The following is a 25,429-nucleotide window of genomic DNA, read 5'->3' as shown; positions in this document are numbered from 1 at the left end:
GAACATTTTACTGCTTTGCTCTCAGATTGATCTAATGAGCGAAAAATTCAGACTTCTTTTTTTTTTTTAGCTCTACAAGTTACGCCCCTCCTTAGTCTTGGAGCTTGTATTTGAAGAGCTGTCAGGACGATTGTATTTCCTGGAGTTCCAGGATGAGTAAGAGAGGACAAGGAGGCATAAAAGCCTCTGTTCCGAAATAAAGCAGATAAAGCATTTAATTGGGTTAAGAGTTGAGCAAGGGCTTGCTCAGGTCATTGTGCTGTTTTCTGTATCCACAAAAGCCAGTGTTCAGACTTCTTTGGCTTATGTTAACGAAGCATGTATCTTTGGGGTTGCCGCATCCCCGGATCCTTGGAAACACTGTGATTATTGTGGTGATGCTTGTGATTCACCACACTCTTCCCCTTTTGGACAAAGTGCTTCTTATCATATGAGGCTAGTCTGAGACACATATGTGAGCCAGCAGCCAGAGTGGCTGCTGGTTCATCCCTTGCTGACGAGTTGTGGGACATTAGAACGATGGAGTGTTTTTACTTATTGACACATGCATACAATTCACATACAGGTCACTGACAGACTGGTGACCTCAGTCAGGGTGACCTGGGGCCCTAAAATTGGCGTGACCATGTGTCCCCGTTATGCCTGCATATTTACTGATTGTGCCCCCTTTTCGCCCTCAGAATTGTCTTATTTTGCAGGATAGATTGCATAGTCACTTTTCCTAGAACCCTTGGAGAAACTGGTGACTGTGTTTCCGGGGATAGGAAGGAGTGTAGAAAGATCCTTTACGTCCTGTGGTTCTAATAGGGCATAGGTTTGCATCACTGGCCTCAAAGCAGCCTTAGTTTCCATGGGGACATTGTGGGCACCTCCCACTACAGTGGCCTGGACAACTAACTACCTTCAAAAAGCCATCTTTTTTGGTGCTTTTAAATGACCGTACTTGTCAAAGGCCAGGCTGGGAAGTCAGGAAGTCACTAATCAGAAAATGAAACTAAAATCTGCAGGGCTTACCTCCCTGCAGTCAGTTCTACTTGGTGGAGCCTAGTGGATGAGAGCATATGTGTTTGTGGGTTCAAATCTTAGCTCTACCACTAATTTACTAGCTGTCTGACTCTGGGAAAACATTTAACTTTCTTAAGCCTCAGCTTGCTTACTGTAAAAGGGGGGCTAATAAAAGTTCCCACCTCACAGGGTTGTTGTGAAGTAGGAAGCACTTAGCATGGTGCGTGGCATATAGATAATACTCAAAATATGTCACCTTAACACACACACACACACACACACCACACACACACGCACACACAATCCGCTCTCCTAAAAACTCACCTTCTCACTATTTGGATGTGCCTACATTCCTGGGGTTTCCCAACTAGCCATTGTAGAGAAGTTTAACAGTTAACTCATCTGACAAAGAAGGTGCCTTTTACAAGCGTAAGGCAAAGGCTGCTTTTATCCCTGCATGAGAAAGCTTTTAGCACACTGGAATGTAAAGATTGCGCAAATGAACTCTGGTAACAGCTGAAACTCCCAGGGTAATAAAAATACCTTCAGGCGCTTTCTGAGTTAGTAGAAAAATACTGTAGTTTCTAAGCAGAAACATCTGGAGGGCTAAGATCTGGATTCCTGCATTCCAGTTTGGTCAAATGCAGATGACATCACCATTATCAGGGTTGCAGCTGCTTATTGAGGGCTGCGTATTATGGGCTGGCGTGGCACCAAGCACTTCAGGAACATTCTTCCTAGATGAACTTCAGATTAATGCTCTCATGTAGGGTGCTGTCACCCCCAATTTATGGGGGACACAATTTAGGATTAACATGCTCCAGGTCTCTTGGCTGTGGTTCAGATAGGGATTTTAACACGACTCTTTCCAGCCCCAGGGCTGTGCTCTCAAGCACCCCAATGTTATGCTACCCACCTGCCAGGGTTGGACTTTTTACTTGGCCATGAGTTGTTTTCAGGCATGAGAACATTTTCTAGCTGTGATTCTGTGGATATCAGATACATGTTATATTTGTGGGTCCAGCTTTTGGTCTCCTGTCTTCTTCTCTCCCAAGCTTAATGCCCAGTGGGTCCCACTTAGGACTGCTTTTTATTATTTGTTTTTGGTGCCTAGTGATTTTAAAGAGTAACTGAATTTTCTTGAGTTAAGTCTGTTGGTCCTTTAAAATCGTTTCTAGATTGTTGGTATATTTAGAACCTTAAATCCTTCTAGGAAACTCGAGAGGAGAGAATATGATAGATATACAGAGCTCAGAGTTGTAACGAAGTTGTTATTATCAGCATTGGTTTTTTTTTTTTAACATCTTTATTAGAGTATAATTGCTTTACAATGGTGTGTCAGTTTCTGCTTTTATAACAAAGTGAGTCAGTTATACATATACATATGTCCCCATATCTCTTCCCTCTTGCATCTCCCTCCCTCCCACCCTCCCTATCCCATCCCTCTAGGCGGTCACAAAGCACCGACCTGATCTCCCTGTGCTATATCAGCATTGGTTATGATGGTGACAAACCTAGATCCGTCTTCTAGTTGGAGAGTGACTTAGTACATTGTGGTAACTGCCTTTATATTACATAGAGTATCCGTAGAATGTCACCAAGACATGAAAAGTAAAGTTTGCAAACAATTTTTTTACATTGTTATTGAGGTATAATTCACATCTCATACAATTCACCTATATAAAATGTACAATTCAGGGTTTTTTTAGTATACTCACAGAATTGTACAACCATCACCACAATCAGTTTTGGAACACTCATATATTTCACCTTAAATTTGTCAGTTGCATAGGAAATGGGCATAAAATAGTATATACAGTATGATCATACCACCACAATTTTTTTTATGTCAAAAAGGAAAAAATAAAAGGCATTTAACTGATATATAGAATTATGGGTAATTGATTCTTTTCCTGTGTTTTCGGTATATTCTGTTTTTCCCAATTTTTCTATGGTGACATGTATTACCTTCATAACGGAAAGCAGTAAACTAAATTAAAAACAAAAATGAAGTCATCGCAGTTTAACAACATGGGTTTGAACTGTGTGGGTCCACTTAGACGTGGATGTTTTTCTCAACGGTAAGTACAACGGTGCTACACGGTCAGAGGTTGGTTGAATCCACAGATACGGAACTGAGGATAAGGAGGGCCGACTGTAAATTATATGTGGATTTTCAGCTGTTGGGGGTGTCGGCACCTCAAACCCTCCAGTTGTTCGAGGGTCAGCTGTAGTTGGGAAACTCACATCCCTTTTGTTTTTTTCTCCTTCCCCTTGATCTTTTTAGATACTAACACTAGTTTAAAAAAATGAGCTAATTAAGATCTTACCTTCCCTTTTAGAATGCCTTTCACTTTAAGGGTAATTAGGAAGCTCCTGCCCCACCTTAACCGACCCTTTTCCAGGAGAATACAGTGCAAATTAATTGGTGTTTCCCTGACATCCAAGGAAACTGGCTAAACTTCAAATGCTGATACAAACAAAGCCAAAGGACCGTGAAAAGATGACCCTCTGGGCCTCCCCTCTCAGATAGGGTAGCCCACCTGTGTGTGCACACGTGTGTGTGCGTGTGCCGAATGTAGAGCATGCTGGGCATTACCTGTACTGCCTGATGTACGTCTGCTTCCCTATCCGAGTACTCGCAGGAAGAAGGGCTGTGAGCAAGTCACCTGTGGCCTAGGGTTGCTCACTGCTCTTAAACCCAAGGATTGTAAACCGAGGCAGGCCTGCAGTGGGGAGGATTAAGAGGGGCAGACCTGGGTGAGATCTATAGGCTGGTGCTGCCTAGACTGGTCAGAAGGCCCCAAAACAGCTCTTATCCCTCCCTTCTCCTCTGCCCTTATCTCTCGCCTGGGCTGCTAGGGCATTTGTCCTCATTTATTTATAAAATATTTATTTATTTATTTGGTTGTGCTGGGTCTTAGTTGCAGCAGGTGGGCTCCTTAGTTGTGGCACGTGAACTCTTAGTTGTGGCATGCATGTGAGATCTAGTTCCCTGACCCGGGCCCCCTGCATTGGGGGTGCGGAGTCTTACCCACTGCGCCACCAGGGAAGCCCCTGTCCTTATTTTTACGGGCCTCCTTGCCTCATCCAGTGCAGATTCTCTGTCTAGCTTCATCTCCAGGCTATTCGGTGCCACAAACAGAGCCTTTGCTCTCAGGAGTGTGCAGCCCGCTTCTAGTGGGAGTGTTGGCCCACTTCTGACATCCAGGCAGTTCCCACTCATCTTGGCCTGAGCTGATGCACCGCCTCTTCTCCAAGCTTTCTCTAAGAGGGAGGCAGAATCATTTATTCCTTGATCTGTGTCTCACAATACTTTCGTCTCATTTATAGCTCTTGCCACATTGTGTTATAGTTATTTATCTATGGGTTTCTCTCTCCCACCAGAAAGTGAGCTCCTTGAGGGCAAGGACTTTATTTCATTAAACTTTTCTAACGCCCAGGCCCCTGGGATCATGTGAGAAAGTACATATTTAACCTGAATAGTAGTGAAAATATACACAGATACCAGAGCATACAGGTGAGTGCAGAGTCAGGATATGTGCCTGGCAAGAGAAGGCAGCAGAAGGCAGTTCCAGAATCTGGACCCTATCCCCAAAGGATTAACAGTCCCCTAGTGAGCTTTGATTCTTTTTTCCAAAATGAATTTAGCTCACGCTTGTAAGACTGCTTTGTTTTTGGTTTGAAGGAATCTCAGTGTTCCCTGAGCATGTCACCTAAACCAAATGCATGATTGCTTTGTGTATGCTCTGGCTTGAGGTAGACTCTGCAATTACTTACCTTAATTAATGTCTAGTTAGAAACTGAATAAAGCCATGCAAAAGTAGTAATATTGCTTAATTAACAAGAGGTTTCTGAGACTTAAATCTGTAGGAGTCTCTTGGTCTAGATTGGCCTTGGGTTAAATATATACTGCAGAGTGTACAACACAGCTGTGAATGGTTTACCATATGGGTCCAAATAACTAGAAAGGAAAGTCAGCTAAATTAGAAAAGGATGAATCTAGACTACATAAAATAGATTGTAATTAGAAGCAGCACAACCCCGGAGTTAGTGTAAGTGCCAATAAACTGGTACAGCTTCGGTCTCTCTCTGGAAGGGGAGGGTAATGAATTGCGCTATTATTATTGCCAGTTTTGATTTTAGCAGTATTTGTGTTCTCCGGAAGGGTTGCAGAAGCGGGTGATTTTCCGCCCCCCCCCCCCCCCCTTATAAGCACAAGTATAGAAGCATAACGGCAGCAAGTTGCTGCGCTTATTTTTTTCTTATACTTTTGAAATGGAGCCGCTTAAGATTTCCAGCGTGGCCAAAAGACTGACATCCCATGGCAGTGGGAAGGAAGCCAGGATGTGTATTTTTGCTTTCACCTGCACACCTGGAGGTATATTCATGTAGCTGAGACGGCGATTAGGAATGTATTCTCTTGAAGATACCAGGAGGCAGACTGGCTCTGGAAAGTAGCTTCTCTCCCACAGGAGCGGCGTCGGAGGTGTGGGCCCAAACTAAGAACCCCCAAGCCTGAGTGTGAGCGTGCTTGTGCGAAAGGCCTTTGTGCCCCCACGTAGCCCAGGGCCTTCTCACTCTAACCATCCCGGAAGTGAACCGGAGGGAACAAAACCTTCCCGTTGATGAGGACTTTCCTTTTGTGTTCAAGTTGACTTTAGACTGAATTCTCATCTTACAGCACTGCTGGGAACAAAGAGGGACCAGTGCTGAGTCACAGTCACCTTTACTCTGGGCACAGATTTTCTGATTTCTTTCAAGATGATCATTGTCTACTCGGGTATGTAGATGCCAGACTCAAGCCAAGGAGCCTATGAAACATGGGTGAAGGAGTCCCTGGTGCCTTTCTCATTGTAGGCATCGGCTGTGTTGCCTGCCTGTCAGCTTTTTCTTTTTTTGTAAAAAATGGTTACCTCTTTTCCATGAGGAAATCCAAATACCGGTGACACCCAGGGACGATGGAAGTCACCACGTTCGTTCTTATCTGGTGTCGGCAGTGCTGAGACAATAAATGGTAACTTCTCTGTCAGCTGAGTTCAGGGCGGGTATCAGTTTCTTTTACATCTGTTCAGATTTTTTACTTTCTGACTCAGGAAGCTGGTAGAGCAACAAAGGCACAAATTGGTGCTTGCATTTTATGCATAACCCTTCATTTGCAATTTTATTTGATTTGGATCTTGAGTAGTGGCCTTTGTGTTTTCCTGCTGGTCCTGTAGAGTATCTCAGAAATGTAATTATGCACGGAAGGCAGACAGGGTTCCAGATTATTAAAATACCCGGTGGGATTACCAAGGAGACTGTACTTAAATCCTTTCTAAGGGACTCAGCTGAGGTGAGACCAGAGCAGAATGGAAATAGAAGAAATTCGATTTCTGGGCCCGATCCTCTTCTCAGGCACTTAGCTAAACCACGCTTTCCCTGAGTCGGGCCAGGCAGCACCGCGGCAGATGGTGGGAAGGGTACTTTGGGCAACAGTGTGTGTGTGAGTGTGTGTCTGTGTGCATGCATGTGCTTCTCTGTCTCTAAAGTCACTCTTACTGGCATTTTAGGCTCCCATTGAGTTATGAATGGCTATTTCTTGAAGAGAGTCTTCTAGCTCTTTCTCTTGAAAAAAAACCTCGGTTGGGTTAGCTCAGTGGCCATGCATTGTTACTGGGTGGCAAATCATTATCTACAGATTAGTCAATGGGTGTACATTTGTATGTTCTAAATAGTTAAGTCCATTTCTGTAGACAAATAGACACGTTACTGTCTCCAGTCCTTTTTAGCAACAAGATGGAGTGTGGTATAAAGAAGTACCAAATTATAATTCAAAAAGGTACAGACATGACTCATAGAGATATAGGATAAACACGTGGCAAACATTTATTTAATTCATTGAGATAGGGCTGGTTCAAAGGGAAATTTGAGAGACTAGGTGTTTATAGGCACTGAGGAAAGAATGTTGGAAGAAGATTGCTAGGCTGGATACAAGACCGTTAATGTCCTTCAGGGCACTGAAGCCATAATCTTGGGGGCTATCCTTTCTACTGGACCAAAATCTACAAGTTAACACGTAACCCCATAGAGCCTATGCCATAATCAGTAGTGAGTAACAAGTCGAGTGAGAGCGTGCCCTGGAGAAACAGTCTTGGATGGGCCTTTTAGCCACACTGGGAAGACATGTTCCCTTCCTTTTGCCTTATTTTCAAGTTTTGGATTATCTTCTGTAACAGGAGGCAGAATAGCCCAACGTAGATATTTAACCCTGGTTTGAATCCCAGCTCTGCAAGTGACTTGCTTGTGTGACCTTGGGTGAGTCCTCGTCTTTTCCTCATTGGTACAATGGGGATGACAATAACACCCATCGCACAGGGACACGATGACAATTGCAGGAGAGCTTTGTACAAAGCACCTTGTAAAATGCCTGGCATGTAGGTACTCAGTGAATGGTTGATGCTATTAATATTATAATAAAATAAAACCCATGGGTCTGTGCCTTCTCCTCTCTCTGTGGCCTGCCTATGACCTTGTTGTAAAGATGATTTCTGAGGTTTGATACTGATATGCCCAGTAACCTAAGCCAAGTCCTGGTTTTACCTATGATCTAGATAAGGAGCGGATCTGGGCAGTTTTCCTTTGTTCTCTAACTAGGCAGTCAGCCCTGCCTGGAGGGCCTCCTGAGTCCTTTATCGAACAAAATGAAATCTGTTTTCTCTGTGCAGTCAGTGTGCCTTGGCAGATGTGAGTCAGCATCCTGTGCAGAATGGCCTCTTGGTTCCTTGCCATGAACAGTAAAGATGCACATTTTCCATGCATTGCCAGATGTGGAGCTGACTTGGGGTTTCCACCCGCAGAGAGGAGGAGGAGACTCCAGGAGGCCCATTTTGTGGGTTTGGATTCAGCCATTATTTTAGACTGCAAGTGTTCTTTGTTTTAAAAATATGGCTGATGTTTTAAGGAACCCACGGCCCCAGAGTTTTCTGTGTGAGCCCTGCTGTCAGCCGTGCCTTCCCATGGCATCACTTGCCAGAGCTGTGGCTTCAGGTGACTAGCACTTAGAACAGGGACTGATTTTTTTCAGATGCCCCGGAGTGTGGGAAGCATTTCTGTAGTTAGCTGATAAGATTAGTTGGCCATTTTCATTCAATGAATAAATGCTTAAAAACTTTCGTGCTGCTTTCCATCAGGAGCCAAATAAATTTGTGTCTTAGTTCCTCACCAATCTTGAAAATCTTAACTTCTGTTAGTGTTGAAAAGACATTTAATATTTAATGTCCATCAACAGAGGATTGGATAAAGAAGATGTGGTACATACATACAATGGAATATTACTCAGCCATAAAAAAGAATGAAATAATGCCATTTGCAGCAACATGGATGGACCTAGAGATTACCATACTAAGTGAAGTAAGTCAGACAGAGAAAGACAACTATCATATGATATCACTTATATGTAGAATCTAAAAAGATGATACAAGTGAACTTATTTACGAAACAGAAGCAGACTCACAAGCCTTCGAAAATAAACTTACGGTTACCAAAGGGGAAAGGGGGAGGGATAAATTAGGAGGTTGGGATTAACATATACACACTACTATACATAAAATAGATAATCAGCAAGGACCTACTGTATGGCACAGGGAACTCTATTCAGTATTCTATAATAACCTATATGGGAAAAGAATCTGAAAAAGAATGGATATATGTATATAAATATGTATAACTGAATCACTTTGCTGTACACCTGAAACACAACATTGTAAATTAACTATACTCCAATATAAAATGAAAATTAAATTTTAAAAAAGGCATTAAAAAAAAATCTGCCTGAATCACAAAATTTACTGTATCCTCACCCACATTCTGTGGGATCCTGCACCCATGTCATTTTTTCCCAATGTGAGGCTTTGCTTAGATTACTTTGTGACCTTCCATACCAAACACAAGAGGAATGGGATGGGAAAATAGGCATTTTTCACATTTATTGTTTTCTTTATGCGTTTGCTTCATCCACGTGGTTTCTTTTCGACCCTGGGCTCCTTCCCTCAGCAGACACTTCCCTTCGCACTGGCATAGGAGAGATCGGAAAGTGCAAATCCAGAGAGGCAGAGCCTCATCTGCCATCTTCTGCGCCTACGTTAACCTTGTTAAATGTAAAGCTTTCCTGGTGTACTGGCACTTGCTGTGCATTTGTTGACGGTGATTGTGCTGACATAGGTAGCTGAATGTTCAGCCCTCATCCTTCAGCTGCATCCTGGGCAGGAGTGGTGAGTCACCGGATGACCCTTGCAGCTTCAACCTGGACTGAACTATTTTCCACAGGAATAAACCATTTCACCAGTTATGATGCCAGGTCGAGAGGAAGCAGCACTGTTCTGAAGATAAGATGGTTAAATCCCACTGGCAGATGTGTGCATTCTGGTGTTCCAACACAGGACATGCCTTACGTGGCTTTGAGTAGGCCATTGATCCCGGGCTCTATGATTTTTTTTCCTCTTTCTAGTTCAATTTGAAACTTGCAAACAGTGGTATGGGAGGAACAGCTGATGCAGGTGAGGCCCTCGGAAGGAGGAGGGGGCTTCCACTGGTAGAAATAGCCTCCATTTACTTTCTTTGTAGTTGCTGGCATTAGCATTTGTGTAATGTATCAGATCTTTCATTGGTAAGGGGTCCCAGCATGCTGGATGCTGCATCACAGCAGGCTGTTTGCTTGGTGAATAATTTAGGTAAAATACACACTTCGATGCCTTCAGGCTCTAGTTGTTGCTGAGTCCTAGGTGAGATTCAGGTTAACCACCCAGGCTCTTTATGGGGATTTCCAGTAACTGGATTGTATTCTGACTCTGTTGGCTGAATGCTAAGCTGCTATGAACACAAAGGTTCATTGTTTGATTGCTAAGAGAGGTTTGTTTCGTTGACTAAGAGCATGGGACTGCACTGAAGTTTGTGGAGTGAGCTCTTTTCAGGTGTTATTTCTTACCTGGGTTGTTTGAACAAAGGTAAGCATTTCTTTCCCTAAAATTGTAGTTGACCCTGCACCTCACAGAAGCAGTTGGTAGAAGCAATTTAATAGTCTTATACACAGGCAGATTTCCAACGACCTTTCCAGTTCCCACCCATGCTTTTCCATCTCTGTTGGCGATTCTCAAATAAAGAATCACCAGGGAGCTGGTTGAAATGCCCCTTGCCAGGTCCAAAGTCCGCAAGAGTCTTTAATCAGATCTCGGGGGCAGGGAGGCCCAGGGAGCTGTGGGGTTTTTTTTTTTTTTGTTCTGTTTTTCTTTAATTTTTTTAATTCAAGTACAGTTGATGTACAATATTATATTAGTTTCAGGTATACAGCATAGTGATTTGGTATTTTTGCAAATTATACTCCATTATAGGTTATTACAAGATAATGGCTATAATTCCCTGTGCTGTACAGTATATCCTTGTTGCTTATCTATTTTATACTTAGGAGCTGTGTTTTTAATAAGTGCTTCATGTGATTCTCATTCAGGTGGGCTCAGGACCACATTCTGACACAAACACAACTTTGCATTTGTTTCCAAGGGGGAATAATTTTTTATGGGTCAGTGTTCTTGGCATGCGTTTAGGTCAGCAGCCCAGCCCAAAGATTGGTTTTAGGAAATATTAGAGTTGAGATTAGAGTGTATAATTGTATTTTGTTATTCTCCAGCATTTTCAGATTTGGGTAAGAAAGTTAAGTGTAAAGGAAAAAGACGTTTATAAACAAGTGGTTTTCCTAATATAAAGTTAGAGCTATAGAATATTGAGAGACAGAGAGAGAACATATGTAAACACATGTGTGTGGGCAGGCATGCATGCCCATGTGACCAGATACATCCACGAAAGTAGCCTGGTAAGCCTTAATGAGTCTGTGAAGAAATCTATCCAGCCTGTACCTAAGCTCAATTTTTGGGACTTCCCTGGTGGTCCAGTGGGTAGGACTCCACACTCCCAACGCAGGGGGCCCCAGGTCGGGGAACTAGATCCCGCATGCATGCTGCAACTAACAGTCCGCATGCCGCAACTAAAAAGATCCACATGCCACAACTAAGAAGTCCGCATGCCACAACTAAGACCTGATGCAGCCAAAATAAATAAATAAATAAATAAATAAATAAATAATAAACAAAAGAGTTGCAGTACATTCTGTAGAATAGATTTTTTTTTAAAAAGCTCGATTTTCTGTGTTAGTCTTTCGTGGAAGCAGAACTGGAGGTCATTGTTCAAGTCCCTTCCTCATGCAAGTGTAGATGCTAAGACCCCAGGAGGGCAGATGCTTCCACGGTAACAGTGGCAGAGCTGGACCTCTGTCTCTCTAAGCTTCAAGCTTCCCCATCTGTAAACGAGGAAGAGAAATAGCCATCCCCACATGGTTGTTGTGAGGGTTACATAAGATGGTTTGCATTAGGATATTTTGGAAACCAAAGGGAATGATATAGATACAGTTCCTGAATATCATGCATATCGTGTTCTATTCTAACTAAAGTACTTAGAACCACACCGGGAATCTCGTGAGGTGAAGTCACTAGTTGATTCTAGATCAATGATTATATGTCATTCATGTTGTATATATTTTAAAAATACCCTTCTTGTGCTCATCATAGTGAATTGGAAACTATAGGTAATCAAAAGGAAGAAAACTTGAAATTATCTATAATCCTACCACTCAGATGATCCCTATTAAAATTTTGGTATAAACTAACACAGTATTGTGAATCAACTATACTCCAATAAAAATAAAAAAATTTGGTTTTGGTATGAAGGGGTCAACATATTTTTTCCTTCACATGAGCATGCCTTTTACAAAAATCAGGTTAGATTGGGTGTACTGTTTTGCAACCTGTTTAACAGTATATTGTGAACGTTCTTTCATGTCATTTAATACTTTATACCGTCATTTTAAATGTCTGTATATTATCCCATTATATGGACAAAAACATTTATTTAATCAATCTATTATTAGACATTTTCCCCCTTTATTTTTTGCCAAAATAAGCATCTTTGAAACAATCTCATATTCAGCAGTTGGGTTTCTACGTTGACACTGGCTTCTCTGAAAATCAGAGCTAAAGGTATAAATGCTGCAGTTAAGGTAACTAACGTATTGGTATGAATTCACTTAAAAATGAGTATGTAAATACAAAAATGTTACTTATTTTTATACCCAGAAATTCTAACTTTCTGCTTTTTGATCTTTCTAACACACTTGAGAGTTTAGAATACCTTCTTTGTAAGTCTGCTCATTGCCTCTGTCTCAGAGCATTATCGTTCTGACCTTTCTGTTGCTTTGGAACTCCTGATTTCCTATAGGCTGGGCTGTTTGCAGGTCACGTGTGACCTTGGAGGCTTAACCGCTCTGCTCTTTCTCACTCAGGAATTACCTATCCGGTTATGGCAAAGACTTCCTTTTATTAAACTAAGTTCATAATCAGTTAGGAGAGAGACCTTTCACCTTCTGAATTCTTAAAATAGTGCTTCCTTAAGTTAAATGGCATGTTAAGAGTATTTCTGATATAAAATTGGAAACTTTCACATACCAGAAGGCATTGCTTATCTTTGTAAATACACATGTTCCAATTAAAATAGGTACTAAAATATTTTGGTGGCACTTCAGAACTCCCATTTTAGATTTAATTTACATTAAAACATTATTCTTTTTAATAAAGTTATAAAATTGATTATTAAAAGTGCCTATTGAATATTAAAAGCAGTGGAACATTTATTTTCCTTACAAAACAACTTAGTCTTCAGTAAGTAGGATTGTATTAATCAATTATGCTATTAAAATACAACTGCCATATTAAATCTGACTCATTTGTCATGACAGTTTATATAATTATAGAAATTGTACCTAGCTGCTTATATAGCCATAATCCTGCAATAAATAGAAATAATTGTCTCTATTAATTCAGGTCGCAGTTACTGTCTATTAAGACCTCAGTTAAATGGTAATTCGGGGACCTTCATTTAAAATCTTTCTAAATCTTTGTTGTTCCATCTGACTGCCAAAGCCCCACAAATGCACCTCCTACTGTTGAGTCCAGAAACCCAATTTATGAATGAAATTTTTTTTTTTTTTTTTTTAAATACAGATACTTAAAAAGGTCCATTTAGACTTGAGGTTTGAGGCTGTCAGGAAAAACAGAAAAGAGGGTATACATATTGGGTGGAGGGTGCTGATAGAAAGAAAACATCTTTATGTCTTGGTATTTCACTTCAAGGACTAATATATACATTTCAGGTTGAAAAAATGCTTAAAACCTTCTATGTAAGCCCAAAGAACTAGAGCATATGGTTGAGTAACTGGTCACTACTTGTGTCTTCATAGGTGTGGATGAGGTCACCATCGTCAACATTTTGACCAACCGCAGCAATGAACAGAGACAGGATATTGCCTTCGCCTACCAGAGAAGGACCAAAAAGGTACAACAGGTTCAGGGATGGAGGGCATTCCATGTTGAATTTCAGTTCCTCAGCCATTGCTTTTTCTTTTTGTGAATTCTGGCTCTTCCCAGCAAGCACCTTCTGGAACCCTAGGATATCCAAGGTTTTCCCCTTACATCCTGTAAAAGTCACAACTCACGCATACGTGGCCCCTGGGGTGCTTGGAGCTTATTCATAAAGACCACACCCTCTTCCAACCCAGAGGGTGTAAAGGGAACAGTTCTGGAAATAGAAAGGATAGGGGAAAACAACAATAGGTATCATTTATTGAATGCTAACTTTGTGCCAGGTATGCCGTTCTCTACATGTGGCCACTCATTTCATCTTTATGACTTCTGCTGGTTCTTGATAAAATGTTTTAAATTTAATCTTGGGACACTAGCCTCCATTTGAGTATTGATCCTGACACACTCCTCTCATTCTTAAAAAAATACACTTGAGTTCCTAAGAGCTTTGCAACCACCAGGTTTAGTTTAGTAGTTCATTTGGTCTCCAGGCTATCTTCACCTTGCCATGCTCTCACTATTTAAAGGGTCTTGTGTGCTTTTTTTCCCTTGCTTGTCCACGAGTGGTTGGTTAAGGAACAGCCCAGCACTTGTTCATCCTTTATTTTGTCGCAGTGTTAGGAAATTTATTTTTACAGACAGGCTGCTTTATTTTTAACTTCTTGCTATTAAAAGCTTTTGATTTATTCTTGGACGGTGCAGTAAGCATGGCTTCCTGCAGCTCCCGTTTGACTTACGGCTTTCACTTGTAGTCACAGTGGAGGTGAGCTGGAAGGATTCTAGAAAAGACGTTTCTGCACTTGACGTTGACATGACCACCAGGGTCCAGGAAGTTGCAGGTCACACCCTGCTATATCTCCCTCTCCCACCTCTCACAACAGTTGGAAAGGACATACAGAGGAAAGCATGCAGCTTGTTTCCTCTCATATGCATTAAAATTTTTCTTCCAGCTAGACTGACATTAATCTACTATAGTGAGGCATGGAAGGGAGTGTTTATTTCTCCACCTTCCCTAAAAGATCTGTGAGCTGGGAGAGCTGAGTTCCAGTTGGAGCTGAAGGCCCACCTCTTTGGACAATATGCCTGTAATTGCTCCTTCAGCTGTCACTTACAGAGTGTGGTCTTGGAACACACTTGGGTGTGGACACATAAGTGTACATAGAAATATAGAAGCCCGGATTTCGATTTCAGATGAGATATATGGAGAACAGAGCTCTCACGTACCCTGTTGGAGGGATGATGTTACAGAATCATGATGGGTTTGGTGACCTCACAGGCTTCATGGTGGGCTGGGGACACCTCACTCTCCTATTGATTCTTGATACCTCTCAGCCCTGGGCGAAGGAGAATTATCACATTTTAAAGAAAGATACATAAAATACTGGAGATACTTTCTGAAGGAAATCCTGAAAGCAGAACCTTATTGTTTGCATAATAAAGGAGAAGGCCCTGTATTGTAGAGTACTTTAACGATAGGGACCCAGGCTGCCTAGGTGAGGGCGTGAACAGCATGGGTACAGCTAGTAACACTGGACAGGACCTGGGACAGAGGATCGATGTTCTGTTTCTTTCATGTTCGAGCAGATGCCAGGTTTCTCCAGATAAGGAATGGTCATATTTTATTTGTCAAACATACCTGGACAAATATTCTTTGCTAAGTGCAAAGAAAGCCCTGTGCTTGACATTATGAGAAGCAGGAAGTTGGCTGCCCATAAGGAGTTTGTTATAGAAGTGGAAGCAGTCAGTAGGTGCCCAAATGCTATTTGAAGTCTGAACAGAGAATGGGTAGAGGGGAGTGTCAGGGTAGGCTAAGTTTGGAATTACCCAACCTCAGAGTTCCACGCTGGAAAATTGGTGCTATAATTGGAAGGTGTAGCTTCTAAAGTTCTCTCCTAAGTGCTATGTGTTACTAGGACTTCAGGAAGCACGAGAAAGTAGGTGATGAAAGGGTTGGGCCAGATGATTTCTAAGACCCATCTCAGTCCTCGACATCTGTGAATGATTTGAGAAGATTCTCTCTGAAGCAGGCTGCACATCACCTCTTAGAGCCTGCACATACCTCTAGGGGCTAAACGTCGTAGATGCCATGGGTGCTGCTGCAAAGCAGGAGAGGAAGAGACAAGAGGGGGCAAAAAGTGAAAAGAAAGAAAAAAATAATTATAACAGGAGAGTTCAGCCATCACTCAATGCCCATGATTTGTAGGAAATCTAATCCCCGGGAAGCATCTGTCAAAGCCACATCGAATTGGGGTATCTGTCTGCCTATGTGGGTGCTGACTCAGGCCTCTGACTTGAAATCTGTCAGTGGATTTTAATGGTAACAGTGGGAACCTTTAAGAAACAATATACAGCAGGGAAGCCCAGGGGTGAATGGGGAGGGCTTTAGTCCCCACCATCTTGATAATACCATTCCAGTTTGGTATGGAAAGTAGAGGTTCTCTCAGTCTTAGGTGAAGTGTTTTGCATAGGAAAGCTTCATGGGATCACTTCTAGCCAAGTGGGGGCCTCTGGTTCCACCTGGAGACTTTCTGGAGCCACCTCTGGCACAGCTGCACAAAACCTTTCACAGGAGGATACCAGCAGGCCACGAGGGTTCTGTTTCCTTGGAGGCTCCCCACTTTGATCACCTCCTTCTTAGCAGGGGCCTTGACCCTAGAAAGTGCCCTGTCTTCCATAGGCTGTTACCACGTGCGAGTGTAAGCGTATTGTAAACTGCATTCACTCATAGCTTTCTGAGGCATTGCATGCTGCTCTGGTTTCCTTTTACTGACTGGACGAGAGGGCAAAATCAGCTTGGATTTTAGGGGATTTTACCGGAGGAAAGTCTGATCTTTCCATTTCTGACCTTTAGGTCTGCCAAAGGGAATGCGGTTGAAGGATACTTGGACCGAACACCCCAGAGTTGTCAAAGAATCACAACCTGCTTTACAAACACATGCCTCTATTTTTGTCTTACTAGTTTTAAAGGGAATACTGGTTACCAACCAAGTTTTCCATGTTGTTGCCTGTTTTTCTGAAGGAACTTGCATCAGCACTGAAGTCAGCCTTGTCCGGCCACCTGGAGACAGTGATTCTGGGCCTATTGAAAACACCTGCTCAGTATGACGCTTCCGAGCTGAAAGCCTCCATGAAGGTAAACACGTGTGAGATGCAATCTCTGTCAAATCTGCCATTAATATTTGTGAATTACAGCTTCCTGAGTGTAATTAGGTGATTTTCAGTTATGTTGAATTCTCATTTGGAATCATTTTTTGGGAATGAACTGAAGCTATAAGGCTCAGGATTTGTACCAAAAATATTTCCACTACTTTTTTTTAAGACTGTAAAGAAATTTCATGATGCAGAGAAGTCAGTTACCAGCTGCTACTGCTTGGCACCTGGGCAATTGGAATACCATTTGGAAAAACTACTTCCTTGATTACACTTCCTCTTTAAAAAAGATTTGTTATGATATTAAGGCAAAAGTAAAACTCATAGCTTTTGTTAAGTGAAGCTTAACAAAAATCTGCATATGCCATTTTGGTTGTTTCTTCTGACCTTCTCCTTGCTGGTCCCATTGTTTGATTCAAATTTTGGGCAAAATCAGAACATCACAGTGCACATAAAGGGTGATTTCAGATCGTGAATGGTTCCTGTGTTTTGTTCAAAGTATCAAGGCACATGCTACTGTCTTTTGTTTGTATTTTGCAAAGTTATTTTGAACATGGATTTTTCAGATTAAATTAGATAGTAAAAATTCCAGGTTGTAAGTTCCCCTGAATTTTGTGTGTACCTAAAACATCAAGTATTATATAAATGTAATAGATATATAAACATAAATGCATGTTTAATGGCAAAGCACAGAACCCTTTTCGGAAGTGTGCCTGCAACACTTTGAATAATCTGACACTGCCCTCTGCTGGTAAAACTGGGTAAAGCCTCAGAGTGGAGGGAAAGCTGTAGTTCTGATTTTTTTTTCTAAGTCCGAGTGCATTTTCTGTGATGCCACCATTTCTGAATTATGGAGAGATGGAGCTGTAAGTCTGTCACCAGCTAATGTCACAGTTCAGTTGTCATCCCTTCCCCCACGGAGCACCTCGAGAGAGAGAGGCAGCTTCCCACCGGGTATTTCCAGGGCCCAGAAGTTGATAGCTCAGGGCTGCTGAAAGATTTGCTCTGAAATCAGTTTTCCAGCTTGGCCCAAGCTGTGCTCAGTTTATTTGAGCAGACTTGCTCTGAGTTTTCTAAGTAGGCTATATTGGACAGAATGATAAAATGTCAACAACACTTAATGATCCTGTTTAATAAAAAGAACACTGAAAACACTCCGTCTTGGGACCTTTGGAGCCATGGATGAGTTGGCCTCTCCTAGGTTTCTTCTGACCGTCATCACTTCAGATCAGTTTATCTTATTTTTGCCAAGAATTCATTGAGTTGTGATTTGTGCAATTTTATAAGTATCTATTACTAGGTATTAGTGACTTGAAACAGACCTGTTTGAGCTGTCAGTCACCATTGTAATCTATGTAATTGGGCCCAATGAAAGGTGCTTTGACTGCTAGATCTTTGACCTTGTGCCAGCTCTTCCATTAGCTATCACAGCTGAGTACCCTTCTGAAATCCATAAAGCTTGGAGTGACATTAACTGAACTATGCTTTAAAAAAAATCTGTTTTGACTTCTGGCAATACCAGTGGCAATATCTGCCATATGTTACAGTAGACGTTGCCCTTGTGATGGGAACTGTGGACAGTCTGTGGAGAGCTTGGGCCAAGTTTGAAATTGCCAAGGTCACCTTTAAATATAGAGAAAAAATACTATTAGAATTCTCTGATATTAACATGGGTATATCAGTGATGAAAGAAAACAAATCTTCTATTGCTATACCTGTTTCACGTTTCAACAGTGTCAGGATATAGCATTTCTTCCAATGCATGAGTTATTTTTAGACTATATTTATTATATATCCTTGAGATTGAAAAACTGCCCCCTAAAATATTTGAAGATGCTTGGTAATCTCTTTATAATATCTGTATAGAATATTGTGTAGACCTTTTGCTAAGAAGGTCTAAGAAGGGAAGAGGAAGGGAAGAAATTTTGCTAAGAAGGGAAGAAGCTAAGAAGGGAAGAAATTTTGGCTTTGCCAGCACCTCTGCAAATCGTGATTAAAAACTCTGGGAGAAGAGGCCTTGGCTCAGATTAGATGAGGAATAAAATTCAAAATTAACTATTAACCTGAGGCTTAGCTTATATAAACCACTTTTTTAGGGACATATAAACTCTAATAAGTTTAATTAATAGCTGACACACTTTTCATGTGGATAAGTAAGTTTCTTATTGTATTAACACCTTATAATTGATTTACATTTTAAACAGTTGTAATTCTACTTAGTTCAAAGTGATATTTCCATACTCGGAAAGACAAGTATTAGAGAATCCTGATTATTAAATCTTGACTTTGATCATGAAGCCAGCTTTGAAATACAAGTTTCATTGGGTCCTTTCAAGCTCTCTGGCATGCCAGCTCAAAAGTGTATATATTAAATTTGAATACATCACCCATCAAATTCTTATTCCTTAATAAAGTGTTGGTGTCTAGGTTTATTTGGCACTTCATTATTTCCTTTTGCTTCTCTAAAATGCCTGAAGAGTGCATCACAATCAAGCAAAAATGGAAGTACAAGAATGAAATTTTTAACATTAACCCAATTTTGCATTTCAAAGAGGTAAAGCTAAAATTTTTATCTTATCTATACCTTTCCCTCGTAAAAGACTTACTCCAATCTAACGATGCTGGCTGCAAATGACAGCATAAAATCTCTACATTCCTTTGTTTTAAATTTCTGAGCAGAATTGTATAATAAAGAAAATTATTTCTCATCTATTAAAGTAATGGCTGATTATTAGAGAAGTTGAAAAATAAAGAAACATAGGGAGACGATAAAGTTATTCATTTTATAAACCCATCGCCAAAAGACAACCACTTTTAACATTTTGGTGTATTCCATTGCTGTCTCTTCCTATTTCACTATATATTTATATATAGTGGAAAAAATTTTTTTTTAATATAGTTGAGCTAAAAAAACATGTCAGTTAAACCATCTTTTATTTTGATGAAGCATTTTTTTAAAGGAATAGAATATAACTTTACCTTGTGCTGAGGAATGCAGTACAGATCCCTCAGGAGAAATGCAGGAAGGGATGTGCTACACACCCAATCTGTGTGTGTAGTTTACCTGATTGAGATCAGGGAAGTGGGCTAATGGCCTGGAGGGCTTTCCCTGCTGATGGCTGCAATGCCTGGTTCGCAGGGGCTGGGGACCGATGAGGACTCCCTCATTGAGATCATCTGCTCCAGGACCAACCAGGAGCTGCAGGAAATCAACAGAGTCTACAAGGAAAGTGAGTAGCCCTAGTTCTGTGGTGCACCCTCTCAGCCCTGTTTCTGTGACCCCCCCATCCTGTCCTGCTGGGCTGGTGTTCAGGATAGGGTGCCTGGATTACTTGTGGAGAAATGCTTGCCATCTGGACCGTCCAGGGGTTTGCTCTGTTCCAGGTCCCTCTCCTCCATCTCCTGATGGCCTGGGTTTTGATGATTATATTCCCCTAGAACTAACACAAAAGGATATACAGGAGCGAAAGCAGAGAAAACAAACAAAAAAGAAAAAAAGATCTGATGGGGAGAAGTAGGAAGTATTTTACATGGATTTCTTGGAATGGGTGCTGTCCAGTTTCTGCTGAGAAGGTTCCCAGCTCTTGACTGCGGATCACTGTTGCAAGAGGCACATGGACCTCTGTGCACCAAGCAGTGTAGGAGACGTGGGTGGAGTAAATGGTGAAGCTTCCATGTGTCTGTGGTACCACTACATTTAAACATAGATGCTATTTTGAATAATAAAGTACAAATTCATTGAAAAGTACTCTTTAATTCTTACTAGTTTTTGCCATTGTGCATTTTCTCGATCAGTAGATAATAAACCACAGTTGTGTGTGTGTGTGTGTGTGTAGTCCTCCAAATAAGTATAGTCAAGAAGTTTGGGAGCCAGTATTTTAGCTACCCAGGAAGTCACTGATCAAAGGTGAGCTTGAGGATCCCTGGTCTGATCCTGCTCTGTGTGTCCCTTGTCACTGGTTCTGATTTTATGAGGGTAAAAATCATTCTAGAGAATCCACCTCCTTTGGGTGGGTACATCCATGCTGCCACAGCTGTTTCTGCTTTTTAGAGGCTTGGTGGGCAGGGGATAAGTGGGGCCGGTGGCTGGCTGGCTGCACAGGCAGGAAGCGTCTAACCAGATGAGTTGTTTTGTTTTCCAAGTGTACAAGACTGATCTGGAGAAGGATATCATTTCTGACACATCTGGTGACTTCCGCAAGCTGATGGTCGCCCTATCGAAGGTTGGTTTCCGGTTTATTTCTTTGTCCTTGCTTCCTCCCAAGGCAAGTTGCGCGCCTCATTTTATACTTGGGAACAAATTAACTCAATCCGCTGTGCCTGCATCAGAAATTCCAGCTGCATTTTCGACAGTGGGTTTGCACTGTCACTGCAGAGTTGTCATTTTTGTATAATAGGATTTCTTATCCTGCAAAACCGTATGGTCAGGTGGACTTTGGGGCCAGAGGAGGAAGAAGCGGCTCTCAGCTCCTGGCCTGGATTTATGTGCCAGCCCTCACTGTGACTCGGGGAAGGTCATTTTGCCCCTATCTGTGGTCACATAGGACCCAGTGGGAAGTGACCCTCTTGTTTCTTTCACCTGCTTTCATTTCTTAACAGACGGTTTGCCCAGGTAGTGGTTTCCCTGGAGAGGTCTTTGCTTGTTTGCTAATGTTAACACATTGATGTGGATGAAAGGCATTTCCTTCTTGAGTCTGAGTTCTGACCCGAGTGCAGTTTAATGTGTATGAACTGGGCGAGGGAAGAGGAGTTTTCCCTGGGAACCCTGATGACAAATGGTCGATGGGCATGCTGTATCCTGCCCATGCACCTCTCCATCACCATAACAACTCCGTACCGCCCTCCCCAGCTCTCTTCTCTACCACATGCCCTGCATACCGCCACCCACCCATCTTTGAAATCCACTTGCACCAAACTCCTGATCAACAGACATTTCTGCTGCATCAAATCCAAACTCTCAACTGCCTTTAAGCGTCTTCTGTACCCTGGCCCTGCCTAACTTAGTCTTCCTCGCTAGGCTTCCCTCCCGCTCACCTTCTCTTCAGCTGGGCGGCACGTCGCTCCCCTGTGCCGTCCCTCCTGTGCGGAATGGCTTCTCCTGCTCCCCATTACCAGCCTCATCTGACGCATCCTTTGCGGTTTACCTCAGCTGTACCCCATTGTCCACAGACTTTGCTGACGATTCTGCCTGACAGATTTCTGCCTTCTTTTGCATTTCACTTCTACTTAGAGCCACAGATACTGTGTTGTTTTACCATTTATTCCATGCGTATTTCTCCATCTGGGCTGTGAGCTCTCTGAAGGAAGGAGCTTAAATATCATTAACTTTTTTAGGGGGAGGAGGGTAGATTCTGTAAGGTGCTTAGCCCAGAATTGGGTAACAAGAGGGTATAGCCCCCACTTCACTGCCTCAATTATTGTAACAATCCTTGGTCTTACCTAGACTTTTTTTTTTTAACCTAGACTTTTTTTTTTTAAACCTAGACTTTTAAGTGAAGAAAAATTTCAGGAGGGTGTTTATTCAGTAAATAGTGGCTTACATGAGTTGGGGAGAAAATAACATTTTCAGTTTTAAAATGTACAAAGAAATACATTTGATGTTCTTTCTTTATTTATTTTTTTTCCCCGTAGGGTCGAAGAGCAGAGGATGGCTCTGTCATTGATTATGAACTGATTGACCAAGATGCCCGGGTCAGTGCCAAGCTTCTTGGTGTTTGAGCTTTTGTTTCCTAGTCTCTGGATAGTCTGTATAGTTATCTATCCTGCATAACAAATTACCTCCAAACTCAGTGGCTTAGAACAACAAGCACTTATTATCTCTCAGTTTCTGTGGGTCAGGAACTGGGAAGTGGCTCAGGACTTCTCATGAGGTTGGAGACAAAATGTTGACCAGGGCTGCATCATCTGAGGGCCTGACAGCGTCAGGAGGACCCGCTTCCCAGATCACCCACCCATGTAGTCCCCCACCCATGTGACTGTGGGCAGGAGGCCTTACTCCTTCTCCACGTGGGCCTCTCGAAGGGGTTGCTTGAATGTCCTCACAGATGGCAGCCGGCTCTGCCCAGAGTGAGTGATCCAAGAGAGACAGCGAGGAGGAAGCCAGGTGCCTTTTATGGTGTAATCTCAAGAGTCACACACACTGCCACTTCTGTCATAACTCTGTTCATTAGAGACGAGTCACTAGGTCTAGCTTCCAGTCAGTGGGAGGGGAAGTAGGCTCCGCGTTTGGAAGGGAGGAATGTCAAAGAATTTGTGGGCTGCATTTCCACTTTCTGGAAGCTGTAGTTACAACAAGATATACCCTTATAATGCTGGTGTTAGTTATAGGATCAATTTCTGACTCACATTTGCTCATTTAGACTTTGCTTGTTTCTGCAGGGTGTGATGCTGGTGTTCACACTGGTGGGCATTTGCTACAAACACACACTAATAGAATTCACAACACAGAACAGTGGAAGGAGATGGTAGAGGCACAGGCAGGGACAGAAGGGCTTACTGCCCTTGGTTGTGGGGGAAGAGGTGAGAGAGGCAGAGGCCCTTCCTTCTTTTCTGGCTGAATAGAACTTCTGCTGGTTCTCGTTCCATAATCACCCAGAACTATTTGTGAAGCTGATTCAGATCACTGTGAACTACATGCCTTTCTCAGAGGGTCGACAGCTGTCTCGAAGTATTTCATAAGAGCTGAAGAACAAAATTAATTTTAATCCATTTTAGTTTTAAAATTCATTATATTTCACATTGCCCACTTAGCAGGAGGTAGAAAAGGATTTTTTAAATTTATTTATTATTAAATTTATTTATTTATTTATTTTTGGCTGCGTTGGGTCTTCCTTGCTGCGCGGGTTTTCTCTAGTTGCGGCGAGCGGGGGCTTCTCTTGTTGCGGAGCACGGTCTCTAGGTGCGCGGGCTTCAGTAGTTGTGGCTCCCGGGCTCTAGAGCGCAGGCTCAGTAGTTGTGGCTCCCGGGCTCTAGAGTGCAGGCTCAGTAGTTGTGGCTCACGGGCCTAGTTGCTCCGCGGCATGTAGGGATCGTCCCGGACCAGGGCTCGAACCCGTATCCCCTGCATTGGCAGGCGGATTCTTAACCGCTGCGCCACCAGGGAAGTCCCTAGAAAAGGGTTTTGCAACTCCCAGATAGTGGATGGTCACTGAATAAGTATCGGCTCTTGCATAAGCCTTTCTCCCTCCTTCCCTGCCATTCTTAGCATTACGTATAGCCCCTAAATTTTCTAGAAACTGAAAATGTGATTGGACCAGCTTTTTTTTTTTTCAGCTCCATCATTTCCAGAGTCTCTAAGAAGTCTGGGGGTGGGTATGTGACTTGTAGCTGTCATTAGTAGATGACCATTAGTTTATGTGCTATTGACCGTGCCAAATGGAGGAGAGCTGGATGTGCTAATGAGCATTGGCTTGTCCTTCTGTATATGAGTAGAGGTTCTTGGTCATCCCTTTGGTGTTCAGGGAAGGAGATTTCTACAGCATCACCCTCACGAACAACCTACTGTCATGCCGTATGTCTGTGCTTCAGGAAGACTGCTCTTAAGACTTTTGACCTAAATAGCACATTTTTCCTGTGTCTACAGGGCAATCGTCCTTTCTCATTTGGCATCCTGAACGTATAGGTTCTGGGGTTTTGTGCGTGACGGGTTTTTAATGAGCTTGCTCTGGATTGTGGAATTAACTTCCGTGGCCGGTTGTGCTCGTAGGATCTCTATGATGCTGGCGTGAAGAGGAGAGGGACAGATGTTCCCAAGTGGATAAGCATCATGACCGAGCGGAGTGTGTGCCACCTCCAGAAAGGCGAGTGCTGTGCTGGGGAGGTCTTAGAGCCCCCAGGCCACAACGGAGGGCCCTCGCAAGCGGGCCAGCCGGGTGTCTGTGCTGGGGCTCGGGTCTGCCAGAACAGAGTCCACTCCCCGCTTTGTACCCTCTAATCGCACCCAGTTTTCCTCACCAAGTCCATTCATCCTTCTTTCCCATTTTGGATCGTTTTTTTCCCCTAAATACTTTTCATGTTTGGTGCTTTGTTGTGCTGCCTCTTCTCGTCTGGATCATTTTATCTTGCCATATCTGTTGAAGTAATGGACTTGGTTGGGTGCTATGTCCTGTTTCTCGTGGCCCAGATAAAGTGGGTTCCACGCCGGAGAGATGAAGATGGTCAAAATATGTGGCTGGGGCAGTACCATTTAGGACAGGTGCATGGTTCGGCTGTCCCAGGGCAACTGGTACAGTGTCAGCTCCGGTCTGTGTGGCAATCCCTAACCCTCTAGGACGCTATGATCGTCATCATCTTTTTGTGTGTGTGTGTGATGCGTAACCGTGTGGGTAACCATTGATAGCTTTGACCAGTGGCTCTGTTATAATAATTATCTGTTGCTTTTCTTTAGTATTTGAAAGGTACAAGAGCTACAGCCCTTATGACATGCTGGAGAGCATCAAGAAGGAGGTTAAAGGAGACCTGGAAAACGCTTTCCTGAACCTAGGTAAGCAGGTGTGGCCCCACATCCCTAGTGGACATCAGCTTTCAGTCAGCTAGCTGTGCTGAAGCAGAAGTAACGAATGACCATCCTGTTAATTCAAGTGGCTTTGGGAGGCATGGCTTCTTTACATGATTTGGGTAGTTTCATAATCTTCACCATATGAATTTAAGATACGGAACTGAAGAAGGGCTTACGTTGGTAGAATGGAGTGTTGCCCAGGAGGAATAAGATAACCAGAGAAAGGGCTCTGTCCTTTGGGGGTACTCACACATCCATTTGGGTTTCTGCGTCGCTCAGAGTCCCCTGGTTTAAGAGCACAGTGATGGGCTTCCCTGATGGCGCAGTGGTTAAG

The 25,429-nt window shown here is 42.6% G+C and overlaps 1 protein-coding gene across 1 annotated transcript in view; it reads left to right on the top strand.

Moving 5' to 3' along the window:
* Positions 1-25,429, top strand: part of ANXA2 (annexin A2) — a 43,728-nt gene that overhangs the window by 15,160 nt on the left and 3,139 nt on the right. Inside the window, exons 4-10 of the mRNA XM_068552759.1 lie at positions 13,328-13,422; positions 16,468-16,581; positions 19,738-19,828; positions 20,742-20,821; positions 22,230-22,289; positions 24,304-24,397; positions 24,985-25,080. Of these exons, the coding sequence (XP_068408860.1) occupies positions 13,328-13,422; positions 16,468-16,581; positions 19,738-19,828; positions 20,742-20,821; positions 22,230-22,289; positions 24,304-24,397; positions 24,985-25,080 (630 nt within the window). The remainder of the gene's footprint in view (positions 1-13,327; positions 13,423-16,467; positions 16,582-19,737; positions 19,829-20,741; positions 20,822-22,229; positions 22,290-24,303; positions 24,398-24,984; positions 25,081-25,429) is intronic.

This window comes from Eschrichtius robustus, chromosome 1 (assembly GCF_028021215.1).
Source record: "Eschrichtius robustus isolate mEscRob2 chromosome 1, mEscRob2.pri, whole genome shotgun sequence".
Taxonomy (NCBI): Eukaryota; Metazoa; Chordata; class Mammalia; order Artiodactyla; family Eschrichtiidae; genus Eschrichtius; species Eschrichtius robustus.
This window is presented reverse-complemented; position numbering and strand designations above follow the sequence as displayed.